General features: G+C 42.1%; 1 protein-coding gene across 4 annotated transcripts in view; it reads right to left on the bottom strand.

Moving 5' to 3' along the window:
- Positions 1–6,738: 6,738 nt before the first annotated feature.
- Positions 6,739–23,069, bottom strand: part of LRCH2 (leucine rich repeats and calponin homology domain containing 2) — a 64,744-nt gene continuing 48,413 nt past the window's right edge. For 2 of the 4 annotated variants that reach the window (XM_082207413.1, XM_082207415.1), the window contains 8 exons: positions 21,715–21,831; positions 19,463–19,507; positions 17,963–18,013; positions 17,335–17,392; positions 15,875–15,984; positions 15,572–15,709; positions 14,876–14,953; positions 6,739–14,077 (listed from right to left, as the gene is read on the bottom strand). In XM_082207413.1, coding sequence (XP_082063539.1) covers positions 13,958–14,077; positions 14,876–14,953; positions 15,572–15,709; positions 15,875–15,984; positions 17,335–17,392; positions 17,963–18,013; positions 19,463–19,507; positions 21,715–21,831 — 717 coding nt within the window. In that variant the 3' untranslated portion in view covers positions 6,739–13,957. The remainder of the gene's footprint in view (positions 14,078–14,875; positions 14,954–15,571; positions 15,710–15,874; positions 15,985–17,334; positions 17,393–17,962; positions 18,014–19,462; positions 19,508–21,714; positions 21,832–23,069) is intronic. The other 2 variants (XM_082207414.1, XM_082207416.1) reach the window with 1 other exon arrangement.

Raw genomic sequence — 23,069 nt, 5'->3', positions numbered from 1 at the left:
GCTGGAGGGGGCAGGGCTCTCCCCACCTCAAAAATTACTCCAGGCTAATTTTTGTATAGACCAGCTTTCCCCAGTGTGAGGTCCTCCTATCAGCATGGTGGTTCTGACCAGGGTTGATGAAAGTTGGACTCCAAAACACTGGGAGAACAGCATTTGTGGAGGCTGCTATAGGAATTCGCCTGTCCTTATCTCTTATTTTCACCCCGCCATCCCCAAATCTCTCAAGAATTAACTCTTAATGGTCCTCATTGTCACATCCTCCTTCCCAGGACAGTCCAAAAAATGCAGTTGAGCAAAAGTGCAGACTAACCAATTCACTAGGATAGACTGACAATCATAGAATAGCTGTGTATTGAATAAGTTCAGCTTAAAATAAATAAATGTGTCTCTATTAAAATATTCAGTTAGCAGAAATGCAACCTTTAGCTATTAAAGGCTAAAGAAAGACCAAAAATCTTGCAAAGACACGTGAAGCAGAAACCCCAACAAAGAAAAGGATATACAAATCTAACCTCTGCTTGATTCTTCTCCTCATTCTCCAACCTCCCATATGCTAATCTGTCACAAGCAACGATGAGACCTGAAAGTCTCATTCTCACCTCATTCCTTTGCAAGGTGGGCTCGTCTGTTACCCTGGTGCCCCAGTGGATGTTGCTATCACATTCCTGCTCTGGAAAGAGTCCCAGAGCTGTGCTCCCCTATATTTTCCCCCTTTCTTAAATCAAAGCCATGCATTAGCCAGGTGGAGAAGTCAGGGAAGAAATAGGACAGTTAACTGCTAAGGGGCTGCTTAGGTCCAATTTTTTTAAAGAACTGAAAACGGCCCTATTTTTTCAGCACTCTCAAGGGAACTGATCTAACTAATTGGGGGTGGAGGCTGTGGTTTTCCTGATGGCATTGGACTCCAATTTCCATCAGCACCTGTGAGCATCGCTAATCATCAGGGGTTATGGGAGTAGTACTCTAATAACATCTGAATGGCCACAGGTTCCCCACCCTTGCAGAAAGTGTTGCTCATGTGTGAAGGCACATGCTGTGTTGTTGCAAAGAGACTGCACATCCTACCTTCTCCTCGGAAGGACAGATCTAGGTTGAGTTCACTGTGGCACAGATGTAGAACAGGATTATTTTCTGTTCAGCTGAAAAGGGGCTTCCCTGATTAGCTTTCTTGCAGAAATGTTTTTGGCACTGCCCCCGTGTTAACATGCTATCTTGCTCATTGCACAGATTATTTGAACAACAATTTCAGTGTCAAGTCTCAAGTAACTGCTGCCCCTGATAGCAGGAGCATTGGAGGTGAGAAAATGAATATTGATCTTGGCACAAAGCTCGCAGAGGCTGCAGCTCTGCAAAGCTGTGCTGTGCAATGTCTCTTGGAGAGGACCTGTGTCATGAGGTGCATGTTCAGAGAACTCTTTCAGGGCTCGCACCAATGCTTAAGTCCATGCCTGTGCATGCACATGTGTGTCTGTGTGCACACCTGCCTATCTGAGCAGCACAACAACCCTGAGATTCTCTTAAAACCACTTGGATCTGAAACACACCCATGTTCAAATGTTGCTCTCCTGCTGGTTCTCTGACGTGATCTACAATGACAAGACTCTTCAGCTGCATGTGCAAAGTGTGTGGAACCTTTCGCAGCCTGAGGGTCTTGTTCCCTTTCCAGGAACCATATGCCAGTGGTGGGCAGGACCAGAGGCAAAAGTGGGTGGAGCAAGAAATGTAAATCTTACCTTTGTACAGGAGGTTAGTGGTGCATGGGGTGCTAGGAGAAGGGTAGCACCTCTGGTGGGGGACTCATGGTGCTCTTTCTGGGGTAGTTCATCCCTGCACTCAGTTCTCACCTGGGGCTCCTAGAAGCTGTCAGCATGTTGCAGTGGTTACAATCCTGGGAAACGGCTTGGATTGGCCAACTAGACAAGGTGAGGGCAGCCAACGCTTCTCAAAGCCCCAGCCCAGAACATGGAGGCCATGTTTTCAAGGTTTGTGGTCATAACTTTGAGCTGTTCTCATGGAAACTGACCTGACCACTAGAGCAACAAAGCATCCTTGACTCACAGCCACACCGATAAGCAGTAGATCTGATGCTTTTCCTGTTGCAACTCCCTCCACGCTACAGCTCAGAATACTCAGCCACTGATGAACTCAGTGAAACAGCACAAGGATAAAAGCGTGGCTGTTTTTAGCTCTTCCCTTTCTCCTCCAACAAAAGAAGAGGCCAAAGACCTTTATGGAAGCCAGCTGGGATTTCCCCTCTATGGATATGCAGCTTTGTACCATTAAACATTAAATACTGGAAAGAACCTTTCAGTACTCTTGAAAGCTGAACCACTCCTTGCTGTGCTGAAGCCTGTCCCACCAGACTATTCCAAAATGTTGTCACTAATGGAAAAAGCAGCTGGGGTTGGGATGCAAGCCCTTTAGAAAAAGTGGGGGGGGGGGGCAAATGGAATCACTTGTTCCTTTCCCCCAAAACTAGAATTGGATTGGACTTTGGGGGGGGGGGGAGATAAGTTGCTCTATCTTGAACTATTTGTCCCATCAAGCACAAGATTATCCATGTCAGCCTTCCAGAATTTGGTGCCCTCCAGTTCCCATTAGCCTCGGCCATATCACCAAGGGTCAGGGAAGGTGGGAGTTTCAGTCCAGAAATATCCGCAGGGCATTTCATTAGCTGCCCCAGTCTAGATTCTTCTGCCTTTTAAAACAGGAGGTACCAAAAGAACCATTTTTTAAAAAATGGCGGGTGTCTGACCAAGGCAGAATAGAATGGTACTATAATTTCTCTTGAGTTGGACAGTATAGTTCTGTTGATGCAGCCAAGAATCGCATTACCTTTTTTTGCTGCTGCATCACACTGTTGACTCATGTTAAGCTTGTGGTCTACTAAGACCTTCAGACCCTTTTATTGTATACTTCTGTCAAGCCAGGTGTCCCCCACGCTCTATTTGTGTGTATGTCTGGTTTTTCCTTACATTTGTCCCTATTGAAATTCATTTTGTTATTTTTGGCACAGTTCTCCAGTCTATTAAGATCATCTGGAACCCTGATTCAATCTTCTGATGTTTTAGTTACTCCTCCCAGTTTGGTATCATCTGTAAATAGAGTATCCCCTCTATTCCTTCATCCAAATCATTTATAAAGATGTTGGGGGGGGGTGCCAGGCCCAGGACAGAACCCCGTGGCATCCACATCACATTTTTCCAGGATAACGAGGAACCATTGGTGAGAACTCTGAGTTTTGTCCGCTAGCCAGCTACAAATCCACCTAACAGTAACGTTTTCCAGCCTCAATGTTACCAGATTCTTCACAAGAATGTCATGGAGAACTTTGCTGAAAGCCTTGCTGAAACCAAGATATGCGACATCTGCAGCATTCCTCTGATCCACCAAGTTCTGTCAAAAGAAGAAAGCTTAGTCTTGCATGACGTGTTTTTGAGAAACCCATGCTGTTTAATTATCCATTCTAGGACCTTTCAAGCTGTGTTCTCTTGGTCCTGATTGTGGAGATCACACAATATTGATTGCACACCTCACCCTCTCTTTAGTGCAGGAAAACAGCAGCTCTTAGAACACCAGGGATTCTTATTGTTTGGTGTTCAAACACCTTACTTACCAATCCTAGCTCAGACTTTGGCTAAAAACACTAATAGGGGGGGGGGGGAGCAGCAAGACTAGGCCTTTTCATAGAACTAGCATAGGATACCTGCACATTTTGCTTCATAACTTTCTTTCTAGGAAGGCTAGAAACTTTCTTTTTTAAAATGTAAGTTCAGAGTCTGGGGCCCTGCCTGGAGTTGTCAATGAAGGCTTTCACAAGCATGGGCACCATGTTGGCAAGCCCTGTTCTAGGAAACCGTATGTGACATTTAAAATGTGGCTCATGGAAGATTTCTCTTGAAGGAATATGATCTTTGGGCTGAGAAAGGTCCCCCACCCTTGATATGGTCACAAATCAGTAACAATGCACCAGCAATGCATTGTGAAGGTCCTAGATTTAATCCCCAGCATTTCCAGTCAGAAGAATAAGATAGCAGGTAATAGAAAAGCCCATTCTTTTCTGCCAATGTGGTCAGCATAGACCACAATGGTCTGATTTGGCATCTATGCCAACATCCATCTATGCTCTGTGTACCTCCCCATTACTCTTGGAACTACACTGCCCCTTTCCCAAATTCCCAAGATGCAAAGGAATTGAGGCGGCAGCATGCTGCAGTGGCTGCAGCCCTGGCAAGAGAGAGATCCATGATTGTTAGTTCCTTGCTAAGCCATGAAGTTCCTCTTGGCTGGGTAGTGGTTCTCTCTCAAAGGGTGACCCACCATCTCAGCTGCTCACTGCCTACCAAGTTGTGGACTACCACCATCACCTGACTCCTGAACACGAGGCAGGACACAGGAAGGTTTCAGCAGGGACAGTGCGGAAGAGACATTTATTGCCCTAATCTATAAGCCAAGGGTTCACAAACTGTGGTTTGTGGGCCGCCAGTCCATGCGTTTCATTCAAGGTAGTCTACGGTGTGGCTTGGGCTGTGTGGTTGAAGATGAGATGACGCATCCATCACATTAAATAACCATATTGATTTTAACTGAATTTTATTTGTATTTCTTCTGTTGTGTTTTATCGTACAGCGGTACCTCGGGATGCAAACGGGATCCATTCCGGAGCCCCATTTGCATCCTGAACAGAACGTAAGATGCAACAGTGCAATTACGGGTGCGCAGGTTGCATTTCGCCGCTTTCGCGCATGCGTGTGACTTCATTCTGACAGTCTGCACATGCGCTAGTGGTGAAACCTGTTACTTCTGGGTCGCCGCAGAGCACAACCCGAAAGCGCTCAACCTGAAGCTTATTTATCCCGAGGTATGACTGTATTGCAATTTAAATTCTATGGGGATACAATAAACTACCATCTAAAAGAAATAAAAGAAAGAAGAAAAATAACAGTTGAAAACAATACCACATCATACACAGCACATTGCAGATGCTGCAACAGGAATCTGGTATTTAGTGTCATGGCGCATAGCCTTTGGAATTCCTTCCTGTTAAATATTGAGTGCACACCATCTCTGTGTTCTTGCTTTTAAGCAGAGATCTTTCCCAGGCTGCATCTGTCCTGGATGCTTTTAAAATATGCCTTTATTGTTTTCTCACTTGCTTGCTACCCTGGGCTTTACTTCCTTCCTGCTGCTGCTGCTTCAGTTAGTGTTAGTGTTGAACCTTCCTTTTGTTGAACTCAGAAGTCCATGATCATAGAATCATAGAGTTGGAAGAGACCACAAGGGCCATCGAGTCCAACCCCCTGCCAAGCAGGAAACACCATCAGAGCACTCCTGACATATGGTTGTCAAGCCTCTGCTTAAAGACCTCCAAAGTAGGAGACTCCACCACGCTCCTGGGCAGCAAATTCCACTGTCGAACAGCTCTTACTGTCAGGAAGTTCTTCCTAATGTTTAGGTGGAATCTTCTTTCTTGTAGTTTGGATCCATTGCTCCGTGTCTGCTTCTCTGGAGCAGCAGAAAACAACCTTTCTCCCTCCTCTATGTGACATCCTTTTATATATTTGAACATGGCTATCATATCACCCCTTAACCTCCTCTTCTCCAGGCTAAACATGCCCAGCTCCCTTAGCCGTTCCTCATAAGGCATCGTTTCCAGGCCTTTGACCATTTTGGTTGCCCTCCTCTGGACACGTTCCAGTTTGTCAGTGTCCTTCTTGAACTGTGGTGCCCAGAACTGGACACAGTACTCCAGGTGAGGTCTGACCAGAGCAGAATACAGTGGCACTATTACTTCCCTTGATCTAGATGATATACTCCTATTGATGCAGCCCAGAATGCTCCTGATCAATCTACCATACTGTCACCCAGCATCAGTAAGTGTAATTGCACGTTTATCCTGAATAACATTTGAGCAGAATGGTGAAATACATGAGTAAATGATTTGGGCAGGAGCGAGTTTAACTGCCTGGCGGTCATCTTCCCAACTATACTGCTTGTGAGCGAAGATACTTTGTGCTATTTGGGAAAAGATGTCTCTGCTCATCCACCCTCACGCACAGAGACTGAACACTGCAAGGTTCAACATCTGCTCGCAAGTTCTTCTTCTTCTGGTCTCAGGGGCTTGAAGGCAAGAGCTGCTTAAATGAAACAGTGGAAAAATTCAGTGCAGCTCAGACTGGGAAGCAGATGTAGCTATGACTGCCTCCCTGCCCCTTCCAGCAAATGAAAAGGCTTTCCAATGTGAAAGTCTCTCCTGAAAATGAGTCACTTGAGGATTCTCTTTTGATGCCCCCCATTCCTTTAGCCTTGCCAACTGACAAAGGATTGGGGGAGGGAGTGATGCCAGTATGGGTTCAATGACAGATGGGACTGCCTGTCCTTTCCCCCAGATGCCTGCCCCCTTTCCACCCTCATTTATTTGTTTGTTTGCCAAGTGCGTGAAGTTGAATGTGCACAAGTTACATGTGTGTAAGCTTTGGGCTTACTGTACTCCTTTTGCAGACTTAGGTAATGCCCAAAGTGGTGAAACTTCTCCTTTATTTAGGAGTATTACTTCCAAACTGATAAGTACTCAAGCCACCCAAACACGTACCTTATCCACTTTTTTATATAGAAAAAACAATCGCACAAGAGCACACAGCCATAATGAAAATGCAACCAGTCAAAAGTCAGGCTCCTTACTAGGCAGCTGCTGACCATTAATGATAGAAGAACAAAACACACATTTGACTACACAAGGATTATGAAAGAGTTTGCATTTTATACATAGATTATGTACATCAGTTTTGGACACGTGGGTCTTTTTCATGCTGATTCCAATAGAAAACTATTTACAGAAGAAAACTAAAACAGGACTATTTTCAATGAACATAAACTTGTTGGAAGCTCTAGCAATAAAGTAGTCCTGGGGGAAAAGCAAGTGTTGGAAGAGTCATGTACAAGATGATGAATGGGGCGGTGAAGCATCTTACAGAACATGAACACAAAGCAAATTAAAATGCAACACCAAATGGATATCGAAATATATAGATACACACACAGAGGAAAAAAGTATAGTCCCTGACTGCTTCTCACCACTTTGCTGAAGTTGTACTCAGTTTTGCACACATTTACACTTAAGCAGCTATGTTGATTTGGCTAAAGTTGAAGGGAAGATACAAAATAAATGAATACTGACCAAGTAGTAGATTCAATATTTAAAAATAAGCAACCCGCCCCCCCAACCAACCTCGTCCCATTATTTTGTCTTAGTTCTACAGAGTACGCAAGAGTTTGCACTTCTTCCCATTAATCCCATCACAGCCCAGCACCCCAGTCTCTTTTGCAGAATGTGTAACACTCACATCTCACACCGTGGTAGCAGCACAGTGCAGTAAGTCTGCCATTCTTCCTACAACACTGCATGGGTTTCAGTAACACAAATGAACTCAGTGGTTTGTAGTTTAAAAGTGCCACCACACTGAGAATTTGGTTTGAACAGGAACACATTCATATGGAGAATGTCGTGCATGAAATGGATCTCAGCAAAACCAGTTGCTGCTTCACTTCGCCAATTTTTGTAGGTTTATGACAGTTCATTTTTTACACCCACCCATGCCAAGAAATTAGCAGAGCCTGAATCCCTGGAGATCGCAGGACATTACAAAGTAAGTATTCTATGCACACATGAGTTATTGGGAAGCATCAAACGGAGACTAATTTGTCTGCAAAAGGCAGCCCCAGGAGAATGATTAAACCTGTGTTCCATGAATAGAAAAAACAGGTTCGTGTAAGAATTGCTGTGCTTGGTGAATTATAAAGTAGTAAAAGAAAATAATGTACAACCTCTCTCCTAAATTAAAACACTACAATTTTGTCATTTTGGCAGCCCGTGTGTGTGTGTGTGTGTGTGTGTGTTTTACATATCTATAGATTTTGCACATATTTTTAGTCCTTGTTGGAAGACAGAACATCTTTATGTTAGAGTGAAATTTCATCATTTAAAAATTAATAAAATATCTCAACACCTACAAAAAGAACTTTCCAAATGAAGGAACAATAAATAGGTATAGGCATACCAAATATTTATTTTAATATACTTCAATAAAACCTGTTAATTGCATTTTAATGCAAAACAAATGGGATGGGGAACTTACACAGCATGTAATGCTCCTACCCCCATGTACAATACCAAGTATATTTTACAGAAGGTTTTCTGTATACCTGTGTTAAATGCTGGTGGGTGCATCAGAAAACAGACATTGATAAATAATTTATTGTTCACCAATTAGGAGTGGCTTCACAGATACTATGAATCTAGTTTAATGGCATAATCTAATTATGTCAGTCAGGCCCAAGATTGACAAGTGGGGAGAGAGTGATATTTTAGCAATTCCTAGTGTCCTCCCAATACTAACATTCTTACTTTGAGGAAATATCAAACTACTTTGACACTGGTTTAAGTATGCAGTAGAACAGTTTCTCAACCCCCAGGTGTTGTTGAACTACAACTCCCATCATCCCTAACCACTGGTCCTGCAAGCCAGGGATGATGGGAATTGTAGTCCAACAACTGGGGATCCAAGTTTGAGAAACACTGTAGTAGAAAATGCTCTACCTGTCTCTTAACACTGTTTTTGTATATTCCAATGGCTTACTCTGTAAGACCAGGTATGAGAAAACTTTGGGCCTCTTGATAGTGCTGGACAGAGATGATGGGAATTGTTGTTCAGCAGCATCCAAAGGACCAAAGGTTCCTAACCTGCAACACCTTTTTCAAGGCAGGATACTAATACTATTATGGAGGTGATTTAACTGTGAGAAACAGCATTCCCTTTTGTGTTCAGAAGTGCACAATTGTGCATGTTGGAAGCAAGGAGGTTTGCTCTTATTGGGGAAATGGTAAAAATGTCCTTCTTAAAAATAATAATGGCCACACCTACCATTATATTATTATCTAGACCACAGTGCACTCTGAACCTTTAACGTGCAGAATTTTGCAGCTTGCCAATTTTTGGCAAATGAGCAAAATGAGAATCCTGGAGAAATTAGAGCTCCACAAAAGTAATGGGCTTAGATGTACTGTTTGGTTTGCTTATGAAAAGGGGGTTAATATTCTAGCCTAGGACCCAAAACTCCACATTAATACAGTGACTGAAACTCTCGTCCCCCACCCCTACCCCCACTTCAAACCAAACCATTTTTGAAACCAAGAGGAATGTCACTAGTTGTTTGACTTACAGCCTGGGTATACAAATCACCATCTGAAGGACAAGGGCTTGGATTTTATTTATTTGTAATGAAGAACAAAAGAGAATAAACACTTTCAAGAACAAGAGAAAGGATAGGAGTGGAAGGAGGAGGAGGAGGAGGAGGAGGAGGAGGAGGAGGAGTGAGCTGTGACATCTCAAAACAGAATCCACTTTTGTACATTGTGGTGTTTGAGTGCTGCATGGTGGAATGCCTAAAAATCTTGAGGTCTGAGCTCATTCTGTATCCAACTGCACCCAACATCACACCAGCTTTTTCTATTAAACTGTGCTAAGGTGATTGTATATTTCACAAAATCTACAAAAATGATATTTATCTTTTCTTTCTTGTAACAGACTGAAATTAAACCTTAAGAGGTTTTCAAAGCTAACATTAACTAAAAATACAATTATGGGGAAAACTGTGAAAGGAAAGGTCTAATCTACAACAAATCATGCTCTATTTAAAAGCTTCATGAAACAGTTTAGTGTGCTTTTTATTTGGCTCAAGGATGCCATCTAAGGCCTGCCTTAGGCTCACAACACACACTTGAAGGGAGGAAGAAAAAGCAGCTAGTCACAAAGTTCACTTTGCACATATGTTGTGAAAGCATTCAAGACCCCCTGTACCCCTTTTGCCCCACACTACAAATTTAACTCAGTAACTATTATGTGGTACTGCAGCCAACAGCAATCCAACAGAGAGTTCCTTGGGTAGTGGAGAGTTAAGAACAAAGAAATATGTTTTATCATTTGGACAAGGAAGAAGAATTTAGTTTATTTGAAAATTGCAGACACACAGCTCAAAAATGAGAAAAGAGTCTGGCTTTTTCCATTTAATTAAATAAATGTATACAATCATACCTCATGTTGTGTCTGCTTCAGGTTATGTCTTTTCAAGTTGCGTCCTGTGGCAACCTGGAAGTACCAAAACAGTTACTTCTGGGTTTTGCCGCTTGAGCATGTGCAGAAGTGCTAAATCGTGCTGTGCATGTGCGCAAACGCTGCGCTTCTGGATGTGAACGCTTTGAGTTGCGGACGTGCCTCCAGGACGGATTATGTCCACAAATCGACGCAAAAATCCATACATGACAAAGAACCAGCAATGGGTTGGGACTCTTCCACTGTACAGTGAAGTAATTAAATGAAAGGTTAATTTCAAAGACATGGTAATTTATCTCATTTCTACCATTCTCATCACACTGTAGAGCAAAAGGGGGAAAGTTACGGGAACACCCATTGTGGCACTGATGGATTTGTCTCAAAGGCCTGTAAACAGGGCACAGAATAGCTTCTAAAATGATGGGGAGTAGAGATACAGATGGACTGATTATAAGAGGTGCAATCTCTTACTAGCCGGGGTGTGTGGTGTCATAATGGACCTGCTGCATGAACTGTGGCTCTAGTACAAAGGGGTAGTGGAGGGGGGTGGACAGGAAAAGAGGAGCTACCATCTTGCCTTATGATGCATGACCATGCATTGCTGCTGCCAGGATGTAGCAATCCCCTTCCTCCTTTTCACCCTGTGCCCAGCAGCTGTTCTTTCCCCCAAATCAACACTTTTGTTACAACAGAAATAGAGGGAAAGGGAGAACAGCAAATAACATGGGGGAACAGGAATCTCTCCTTGCCCCTCACAAGCAAGCAAGCAAACAAACAAACAAACAAACAAACCTGATTTGCAGCTTTAGGATTACTGACCACACAGTGCAGAGGGAACAGCTCAATGCCCTGAACCAGCCAGCTGCCCAACGCTTTTGTAAATATTGCAAAATAGAGCTTCTTTAGGGCTCAGTTTCACTACTCCGTAGTAACAGAAGTCAGGAGCAAGATGTAAAGTCCTGACAAGTCACAATATAAACCTGAGATTTATTTATTTGGCAGTTTTACCTCAACATCCTTAACTCATAAGCTTCTGTACGACTCCCATTTAAATCACGCCATATGTCACTGTTAAGTGTCAGACAATGAAAATAATTTAAAGAAAGTGGCATCCATTGTCCAACAATACATTGAAAAAATGATTAAGTATCAAATTAAATAGGATAAATAAAAGCATATTTACAATTTTTTTCTTTAGAAAACCAAACCTAATAAATTCAAACTGTGCAAACTGAAGAACATCCAACACTCAGATGTTAGTCCTTTAAACTTTACGTTACCAATCTTACAAAAACCTAATATTCAAAAATACACATTGCATCTATTGAGACACAAAGAAATTGCAAAGAAGTTTAAGACTAGTAAAAGAGTTATCACAGGCACTTCACATGTAAACAATCTACAGTACAACTGAAAAAAAATATTTTGGCACCAACCTAGAATACTGAAAAAACCCACATAAAACTTGTCCTTTATACTATATCTTATTCTGCCATCATCATCATCAATATCATCAATATCAACGTCATCATCATCATCATCCGCCCAACTAAAATACGGGAGATGGTACAACAGCAAGAAGTGCAAGAAATTAGGGACACAATCTTCTGGAAACTGGAAAAAAATGCATCACATGATTTATCATCCAAATTTCTCACACCATGCTGCAGTGATTCTTTTGTTGTTGTTGAAAAAAATGTACATAAAATAATTTTAACTTCTTTTAATGAAAATGTGATTAAGAGCTGCTATGCATATTATATTTTTAGCGTGGCCGCATAATGCACACACTAAAACCATAATATATGCAAGACAGCATTGCACATTTTTCAAAATGCATCCATGACAAAGAACCAGCAACGGGTTGGGACTTTGCCATATAAAAATCTCCAAAGCTCTATGTTTCTTGTTCATTATAAAACGTGTGCAGCAAACCTAGGAGACAGCCTAACACAGTGTAGCATAAAATAGGAAAAAGAAATAATGAAATAAGAGAACTCAGAATGTGTACTACGTTGAAAAAGAGATTTTGATAATCTCAAAATCCCTTATGGCTCTGGATTAAGCAAGCAAGCAGTACAATTCTTTACCATACTGGAAAACTGTCAGTTTAACATAAACATATGTTTAAAGTAAGGCGCGGTCTACAGGTGAAACTCAAAAAATTAGAATATCGTGGAAAAGTTCATTTATTTCAGTAATTCAACTTAAAAGGTGAAACTAATATATGAGGTAGACTCATGACATGCAAAGCGAGATAATGTTAAGCCTTTATTTGTTATAATTGTGATGATTATGGCATACAGCTGATGAAAACCCCAAATTAACAATCTCAGAAAATTAGAATATTAAATGAAATCAGCAAAACAAGGATTGCAAATAGAGCAATATTGGACCTCTGAGAATAAGAAGCATGCATATGTACTCAGTACTTGGTTTGGGCCCCTTTTGCATCAATTACTGCCTCACTGCGGCGTAGCATGGATGCTATCAGCCTGTGGCACTGCTGAGGTGTTATGGAAGACCAGGAAGCTTCAATAGCAGCCTTCAGCTTTTCTGCATTGCTCGGTCTCATGCCTCTCCTCTTTCTCTTGGCAATGCCCCATAGATTCTCTATGGGGTTCAGGTCAGGCGAGTTTGCTGGCCAATCAAGCACAGTAATCCCATGGGCACTGAACCAGGTTTTGGTACTTTTGGGAGTGTAGGCAGGTGCCAAGACCTGCTGGAAAATGAAGTCAGTATCTCCATAAAGCTCGTCTGTGGAAGGAAGCATGAAGTCCTCCAAAATCTCCTGGTAGACGGTTGCGTTGACCCTGGACTTAATGAAGCACAGTGGACCAACACCAACTGATGACATGGCTACCCAAATCAACACAGACTGTGGAAACTTCACACTGGACTTTAAGCATCTGGCATTGTGTGCCTCCCCATTCTTCCTCCAGACTCTGGGTCCTTGGTTTACAAATGAGATGCAAAAGTTGTTCTCCTCAGAAAAGAGGACTTGGGACCACTGAGCAACAGACCAGTTCTTTTTTTCTTTAGCCCAGGTAAGACGCTACTGACGTTGTTTCTTGTTCAGGAGCGGCTTGACAAGAGGAATACGACATTTGAAGCCCATCTCCAGGATCCGTCTGTGTGTGGTGGCTCTTGATGCACTAACTCCAGCCTCAGTCCACTCCTTGTGAAAGTCCCCAACATGTTTGAATGGTCTTTTCCTGACAATCCTCTCCAGGCTGCGGTCATCCCTGCTGCTTGTGCACCTTTTCTTCCACACTTTTCCCTTCCGCACATTCCCTTTCCATTAATGTGCTTCAATACATCACTTTGGGAACATCCAATTTCTTCTGCAATTGCCTTTTGAGGCTTTCCCTCCTTATGGAGAGTCTCAATGATGGCTTTCTGCACAACTGTCAGGTCAGCAGCCTTCCTCATGATTGTGCTTCCTACTGAACCAGACTGAGAGACCATTTAAAGGCTCAGGAACCCATTGCAGGTGCTATGGATTGAATAGCTACTGCACCTTTACACAATATTTAATTTCTGAGATTGTTAATTTGGGGTTTTCATCAGCTGTACACCATAATCATCACAATTATAACAAATAAAGGCTTGACATATCTCACTTTGCATCTCATGAGTCTATCTCATATATTAGTTTCACCTTTTAAGTTGAATTACTGAAACAAATGAACTTTTCCACAATATTCTAATTTTTCAAGTTTCACCTGTACAATATCTGGCCTGCAATCACTTCTGATGGCTTAGGGTGTTCCTCTGAAGGAAACTGAACTGGAATCAATCCACATCAACACACATCATGGCAACAAGTTGGTTCTCTGAGTGTCCTGTTACAGGCAGGAAAGCTGTGATGCTTTAGATGAAGGTATTTCAAGAAGAGCTTGAACAGTAACTCCAACTTTCACAAGGCCCCTTTCTTCCAAAATGTGATGGGGCAGGCAAAGTCTTTCCTAGGAAAGAAAATGACTTTTCAGTATGGTTTGTTGCTGTTAATGCCCACACAGACATCCTAACTTTCCAGAATAGCAATTTACTCAAATGTCCTACTTCCTCAGGGATTGGGAACCTCTGGTCCACACCCAGTTACAGCCCATGGAGGCTTCCCTTCCAGCCCTTCCTCCTACTGGGACAAGTTAAAGTCATTCCTCCTCTCCCTCCCACAATTGTTCATACTTTCAAGAAAGGCCTGCCCCCCACAGTTGTTGAACTACAACTCCCATCATCCCTAGCTTGCAGGACCAGTGGTCAGGGATGATGGGAGTTGTAGTCCAACAACAGCTGAGACCCACGTTTGAGGAACATTGGACTAATATATCTTGCATGAGTCTGTTTTATTAATAAGTTTTCCCAGCTTATACTAATCAACAGCAAATTCTTCATCATTTGAACAGGTCGTCACCCCCAAACCTATAAAGCCACACTATTGCTGAGGTTTGCTCAAGTGAGATGGGGAAACCTGTGGCCCTCCAAATGATACTGGACTCCCAATTCCTATCAGTCTCGGGCAAAATGACCAGTGGCCCAGGTTCACCCCCTGGCATTTCCAGATAGGGTTGGAAGACTTCAGTGTGAAATCCTGGAGAGCCGTTGCCAATCAGTAAAGTAAGTACTGAGCTATATGGACCAGTGGTCAGAGTCCTGGGAAGGCAGATTTTGGAAAAGGGACGACAACATCCCTTTCCCAAAAGATCTAGCAAAAGCTAAGCTGATCTGGTTGGTCAATCAGAAAATCATTTCAGCATTTTTACCTGTGGGACACCTAGTTTTTTGCAAGCATCAAGGAAGTTTTCAACATTTCTTCGGCACTTTGCCATACTGAGTTTAGGCTGTTAAGAGGGAGATACAGCTGTCATTATTCATATTTTTGCAAAGAACTTGAAGCTTTACATTACAAATATACAATAGCAGAAGCTCTGATCACTTAAAACAGTGGTCTTCAACCAGTGTGCAGCAGCACCCTGGAGTACCTTGAATGATGGTCAGGGGTGCTGTGGGCAACACTGGTCTCTGTCCCTCTTTCCTTTCCTCCCTTCTCTGATGCCCTCTCATGTCTCTGCCTACCAAAGGCTTGCACAGCTTTTTACTGCAGCAGCCCTGGCTATAAGCTCTGCAGGCAAACTCTGGGAGGCACCTCTCTTTGGGGCGGGGGGGGCACCGACTCAGAGACCAGGGACGGCAGCAGTGGCTGCTCGGAGGGCTGCCAGCTCTGCAGGCAAGGAGTGGTGTAACTGGGCTCCTGAGCCCGACAGGGGAGCCACAGAAAGAATGTAGTTGGTCAAGGGAGCCATGAACTCAAAAAGGTTGAAAACATCTGTCTTAAATTATCACTTAAAGCAACTGATCTTAACACACAGGGTTATAAGGAGGCTTACATAAATGCATTGTGAAAGGATGTAAAAAAAGGGAATGGCCATGTCTGTTTTGAGAATAGATGGTTTACTCACCACAGCTGGTGATGGGACATGAATACTGGCAACAGATCGAGGTCTTATATGATTGGCTAAATGGCACAGAACCACCCCATCCATTAATGCTGCTCCAATGTCATCTGGCAAACTGACCTTCAAACGCGACTCTAGATTCTAAGAAAATAAGAGAGTACAATAAGGATAATGCTCATTTCAAGGCCACTTTAAAAGAAGCCAGGTTTCATATTTTCTGTGTGTATTATTTAACTAAACACATTCAAATGACAAGAACGTTAACTCTGCAAACCAAGGAATTCATTTCAGACAGAATAAAATTACATTGCGCAGCTGCTTTATTTGTTCTCTCTCTTCCCTTAAGTGCTCCATTTTCCTCCTCATTGTGAATCCGGGGTCTGCGGCACTGTAGTCCTGGCGAGAGCGGCCAAAAGCTGCAAATGGAACGAGGAAAATCTGAGGAGGTTTTGTTTCCTTAACTGCACTGTTCACAAGAGTCACTACCAGCAAGACAAAAAGCCACTGATATTAAAACTAATCTCAGTAAAACGTTCCTGTACCACATGATGACTTGAATCAGAAAATAGCTTTCTGTTGGATACCTGGATGAAGAACACTCTGGATTTATGCAAATCAACAGAAATCAAGCATATTGCTGACAGTGTGGTGAAGCATATACAACTCCAGTTGTGTAAATGAATTCTGACTTGGGCTCAAACAAGCATATAAACTACTTTGTCCCAAGAGAGATCATTACTCCATCTGACCCAGGACTAGCTACTTCAAAAATAGCTCTCCAAGATCTCACAGTGGGGCTTGGAAATATGTCTGCCTGGGAGCCATTTTACTAGTGAAGGAGGAGGTTGCAAAGCAAGGGCTCTGCAACACCAAGGCTCAACTCACATCTAGCCCCGCCCCCATCCACTCACCCAGAGGTCCCAGTCTATTTTTTTTTTGGGGGGGGTCTGCTTTGGTTCAGGGTGGTGCCCAACTAAGTCAGGCTCAGGGACATCAAGCCACAGCAACTAATTTTAATGGGTCAACTGAGCTAGATACAACCAAATAACCTTTGCTAGTTTTGTTCAATCTGCATATGACTATTCACATCCTCCCTAACCACCTCTGTATGATTCTCTGCTGAAAAAGCACATTCTATTGTGACTATTTGATTCTCCTACAGCAGTTTGTGAAGGACTTCTCATGCAATTTCAGCATATGTGAAAATATATGGATTATATATTCCAGCTTCTAAGAATCATAGAATCATAGAGTTGGAAGAGACCACAAGGGCCATCGAGTCCAACCCCCTGCCAAGCAGGAAACACCATCAGAGCACTCCTGACATATGGTTGTCAAGCCTCTGCTTAAAGACCTCCAAAGTAGGAGACTCCACCACACTCCTTGGCAGCAAATTCCACTGTCGAACAGCTCTTACTGTCAGGAAGTTCTTCCGAATGTTTAGGTGGAATCTTCTTTCTTGTAGTTTGGATCCATTGCTCCATGTCCGCTTCTCTGGAGCAGCAGAAAACAACCTTTCTCCCTCCTCTATGTGACATCCTTTTATATATTTGAACATGGCTATCATATCACCCCTTAACCTCCTCTTCTCCAGGCTAAACATGCCCAGCTCCCTTAACCGTTCCTCATAAGGCATCGTTTCCAGGCCTTTGACCATTTTGGAAACCCACAGCAAGACTGATAAGAGCAATTCTATCCTTTTGCCACCTCCAAAATAACCTATTATGCATCCCTTAGATGTTCAGTATGTGTGGAATGGTGCCTACCTGATCTGGGCTTCAGTCCAAAAGGACAATGAGAATTGCCATCGGCCCTTTCATAATCCTAGAGGTGGGGGGAGAAGGGGGATGTCAGAAGGCCCCAAAACAGAACTAAAGTCACACAGAAGATTGTTTTCATGTGGCAAGTACATAGTCTTCCTTGACTGAAAGGGGGAAATGTTTTAATTTTTTTTAAAATTTAGCTCAATTATAATACTGTATTTGGGGAGATGCTACACCAAGATTGCTCACTCCTTTCTCTCTTCTCTGCATGCGTAACAAACATTGGCTGTCGCCAGGGGAAGCCCCAAGGAAATGAACTGGGCTTATACAGGAGAATCTTTTCTTTGGAACACAAGCAACACTTAAAACATGAATTCATCAATAATTCATTCAATAATTATTATTTTTTGGTCATGAAAATGGGATATACCTTAAGCAGTTAGAAGCTTACTTTTCTGTGTTTTTCTGACATACATTGTAGCTACTGTATAATATACTCCAGATAATTCTTCAAAAGAACTGTCTTTGTACAGTATTCTCTAATTTAGCAAAGAACGGCATATTTCATGTGAGTTCCATGCAGCGGTGTTAACAGGTAGTGAAAAACACACTGACACAAACACACTTGTACCTCAGATGACACAGGAGACTGTGGGGACACATTAGTATTATCACTGTCTTGCTAAAAAGAAACCAAAAAGATGGAATTATAAAATGAAAGATATGTTTTTAAATAAAAAAATGCATGATTATGAACATGTATGATATACAAGTATTCTTACACATAGATGTATGATTAAACATGTGTATGCACACCAAAATAACAGCAACAACTAAGACATGGCTGCTCAGCAGTTTCACAATGAAGGATTTGGGAAGTTTCTGAACCTTGGTCCTTCTGCAAGCGGAACAGTGTGCCATGTTTAATACTGCATTTATGGCACTGAACTCAGGAAACTGCCTGCTGGAGAGTTCAAACTGGATGCCATGGCCAGCTGGAGAAAGCAAAGAACTAAGCACAAAGCTAACAATGGGAAGCCCAAGTATTCACTGGGGAGTGTGGTCAGCATCTACATTAAAGCTATTAACTGTCATTAAATGGTCAGATATAGAAGTCTGCATGAGCTTTTTTTGTATGAGCTTTTTTAAAAAAATGATATCTGGTTTCTTAATCTTTCTAAATTCCCACTGGAGTTTGCCCCTGAGGCATCCACCAACCACCTTAAGTTGAACACAGCATATCTGGTGAAAAAACTTCTTAAGTGATTAAAAACTAGGTGTTATTTGGGAAGCTTCAACAGTATAAAGACAGAGGGGAGTTGGGACGGACACACACACACACACACACACACACACACACACACAATTCAGCTACACTAGGAATTCTGCCAGTGAACTTCTAAGTAGAAACTATGGCCTGGACACTTTTGCATTCAGGCAATGACCGGGTTCATCACATTTTCCCATTTCATCACATTTTGCCCAATTTGAGTTAACATTTCAGTCAAAGATCCGAAACAAAACAATTCCTGCAGCGCATGTGTTTGTTTGGTTGCCTTGCTTTCCTCTCCTTTTTACCCCTTTTTAAAACCACTTTGTCACAGAATTATTTTTTTTAAATCAAGGTTTTGAGGAAACCAAAGATCCCACTGGTCTCTGTATTCCAGAATACCCCCTCTTTCAAAACAACAAAGCTGATTCAAATAAAAACTTCTAGAAATGAAAAGTGTGCACCTTACCCCATTTGCCGCCTAATACAAAGCAGCACCTAAAAAAATTAACATTACCAGCATGCACTGCCACTGTTAATCACTTAGTGGAGATGGCAGTGACAATGAGAGAAGCAATAAGGGAAAAAAGTGGGGGAGACCCTAAATTCCATGCGAAGTTCAAGGAACTGAGCCTCAACACTTTAGAAGCTCATGTTGACAGACACCATGGAAACAAAGCATCAAGGTACGCTACACTGGACAGGATGAATTCCATCTTTACAAGCAGCATCGGCTTCCCAGAGGTTTAGAAGTTTTGTACATGAGCCTAAAGTAAGGTTTATGCTGATATTACAGCCAACTGGATCAGCACAAGTTCCAATTCCTTATGTAGTTGGCTTCTTATCACAGTGCTAACTCACCTCATCATTTTCATTGCCACTTGAACTCTTCCGGGAAGACTTATACTGAAAGGCAAACAGTTTGTTTTAAACAGCTATTTATAGCATATCATTTATGTTATGTTGCCAGAATCCACTCCTTAGCTGTGCTTCTGCCTTCTGGACCTGTGGCCACAGTTCATGCTTTTCATGCTGTCCACAATGTCAAAAGTCTCATGGGTATTTTAGGGTGGCAACTGACAATTCTTGTGTTTGAGTGGGCTGAATCCTGCCCACGGGTTAACGATCCCCAGCTTAAATCTTCAAGTACAACAAAACATATTGCATGTTCTAAGCAAAAAGAAGCTGAAGGACATGTATTTTACTTCCTTCCATATTGCAAATGTCTTTTACAAAAAGCCACAGCATGGTATGTGTTTCTTCTCCACAATGTACTCAGAACTGGATTTTGAGGAAGCTAGTTTAGCAACTGCCTTTCTGTAAAATTACTATTTCCAGAACAAAACTGTTTAAGGGTGTGGTGGGGAACTTGTGGTCTTCCAGGTGTTGCTGGACTACAACTCCCATTATCCCTAATATTTTCAATATTGTGATATATCAACATCATGATATATAAATGGAAACTGCTGCTACTTAAAGGTCTTAAACTGATAACTGATGATATTATCAATCACCTCATGGTGACTTTCAACAGCAGGAAAGCCAAAATGCATCCCAACAGGACTTTTGGTTTTGGGCTTGGTTACCAAATGGTGGTATTCAGGACAATCCAAAGTATGGCAATGAGTCATAGTGAATACAAATAATCTGAGACTGTCAAACTGCCAGCAGGCCTGCTAGGAGACACAAGCGGCAGCAGCCTGAGGATGGCAGAATCAACAATGTTTGGGGGGGGGGCAGAAGCAGTGGCAGCCTGCAAGGCCTTGTGGTGGTGATGGCAGTAGTGGTGGCAGCCTGCAAGGCCTTGCAGCAGTGGCAAAAGCGGTGATGGCCTGTAAGGCCTTGTCATGGTGGTCACAGCCCCCTTTTTAGAACCTAACTTCGAAGCTGTATGGATTGGGGAGTGGAGAATTCTGAAGCGGCTATGTGACCATTTTAACCACAAATATCAATCAAATACCGATTTAAAATATAGTTTGCTTTGAAGTGTGACACTGTATTGCGCATGTCTTATTGTACATCCCGGAATTTTTAAGTGTCATGAGTGAAACATCTGACAAAGTCAACTTCATAATGGAAGACATTCTATATTTCAATCCTACTTGAAGCTTCGCACAGAAACCTCAGTTATGCCCACTGGGTTCCAAGGGAAAGTCTTCTATCCTCAGAAAGCAGGCAGTGCCCTCTGGTGGTGAACTCTTACTTTCAAATTTAAGCTGTGTTTCTGGTTCTAGAGTTCAACACAAAGTCAAAGGGAAATGCCAGCAAGTTGAAATATTTGGGAAATCTTAACAGCAGAAGTAATTTTCCCCATCCTGCCATCAGTATGAATTTTATTTATTTTTAGATAGCCTTGAAGAAAGTCAGGTGCTTGGAGTCTCGTACCAATATGGAAATACAGCTGAAGAGTATGGTTAAGCAGACATTCTAAAATACCTAGTCCAGTATAAAAGGTAAGGCATTGCTCCAACAGCTAATGTCATTGCTATGCCTCATTTTGTAATGGAAATAATTAAAGACATAGACATGGATGTGGTTGCAGGTTAGTACAAACAGCAAATTTTTGTTCACTGAATGGATTTTCTTCCAGCATACTCAATTTGTACAAAGTAATGTCAATCACACAGCACTTAGCTACATAAAGTGCTTTTCAGCCCTTCCTGTGACAACCATGCAAAATTGCTCTTTATTTTCATTTTATTCAGTAAGGAAATCAAGGGTCTCAGTGGATCTAGGCTTTTGACCTCAATCTGCAAGTACAGCTAGACACAACAGATATTTTCCTTGTATATCCTCCAAATGCTTACTGACTTAAAACAGAAAAGCTAGGAAAACACTAGTTCACGGTAAAGCAAGCCTCACAGACTAAACATGCAACATGAAATAATGCACAAAACCAACTAGTATTTGACACCTTGAGCTGTCATTCAACAACAACATGCTGTTGAGGGGGGAAATTCTATTTCAGTTGTCCCTTGCCAAAAGGTATGGCCAGGGTGATACCTTAACCTAGGCTTTCCTTTTTTTATATAATAAATCTTAATTTTTGTAGAGATACTCAGGCCGCTAATCAGATTAAGCATCAAATTTGCCACCATAAAGGGACAACATACCTTGAAATATTCTTTTCTGATTTGCTTGCTCCGCCTCCTCTCCTCATTTTGCCAGATAACTGGCTGCATGTCCGGCCAGTGTTGCTCATCTGGGTGGTCCTTCCGATCCTCCAGTGACTGATGGGAGAAATAAGTAGCTTTGTAAGACAAGAAATTCCACTCTGACCTTCCAGCAAGCAGTTCAGATGAAATTATGTATATCCTGGTCCTCAGAGTGGTCTGCTGGAACCACCCCCAATGAAAAAATAAGTAGGGGCTCCCCAAACCAGGGATGTGGAACCTTTTTCACAGTCAAAGGTCACATTTTTTCATGGGCCGCCTTCAAGTGGCTAAGTGCCAGTAGGGTTTGGGGCAACAGATGCATAATAGGCTACAGGTCAGTCATGCAAAAGTCAGAGGTTCCTACACAGGCTTGGAGGGTCACATATGGTCCCTGATCTCGAGGATCCCCACTCCTGTCCTAAACAAAGAGCTCTGGAAATAAGAGAAGAGTTTACTGGCTGCACAGCTAGATTCACCCCTCATTACTTCTTACTTAGGGCATTGTAAACTTGCTGATCAGAACAATGAAGATGTTCCTACTTCCAGTCAAGAAACTGAATTACATTTGGTACCAACTTTTTTGTTTGCCGTGTGTAAAAAGTTACTGAGAGGATAGTAGAAGGGTAGAGTAAGAAAATGACTGTTAAAATATTACAGTGGCCACTAATTTTCCCATTTAGTCTAAATTATTGTCATTATGTTTCCATTTAAGTAGCCTTGCAGCTGGGTACAGGACATACAAGAGAATGTAGTGAAAAATACCCAAAGACTGATGCACACAGCTACCTCATTCAGGCACAGCACTAAACTATGCTTTATACTAAAATTTTGTATTACATGAATGAACCTGAGTGACCCTGAGGTTAACATATTCCATTACCTATCAACTCTTTTGATGTGGCCATTCTGCTTCCATTTTTAATTAACCAGAGTTTAGCATTATATCTGAATATGGACAAACTGTGATTAAACTGTGGGATACTCAAACAAGCCAGTTTCAAATTCTGGTTCATGAAGCTGGCTTGTTTCAATAAACCGCTACACTTGATAGCCAGAAGGCTGAGAAGTGATAAATGGTCATAAGATTAACCACATTATGCTATGGGGATTATGCTAAATTGTGTTTAGCTGAACACATGTGTGAAAACTTTCTATCTTCTCATGGCTAAATAATGCCAACTAGGTTGCCGCATGTAGTTATGAACTTCCATGTTTCTGGAATAAGCAAGCCATTCATGTGTATGACTCATGCCTCAAGCATCTGAAAGACTGCTTCCTTCCCCACACTCTCCTGGGTGCCAAGATCAGCAAAA

The sequence above is a fragment of the Podarcis vaucheri genome, assembly GCF_965113315.1.
Source record: "Podarcis vaucheri genome assembly, chromosome: Z".
NCBI lineage: Eukaryota > Metazoa > Chordata > Lepidosauria > Squamata > Lacertidae > Podarcis > Podarcis vaucheri.
The sequence above is the reverse complement of the archived record's forward strand: the minus strand, read 5'-3'. Positions and strand labels throughout refer to the sequence as shown.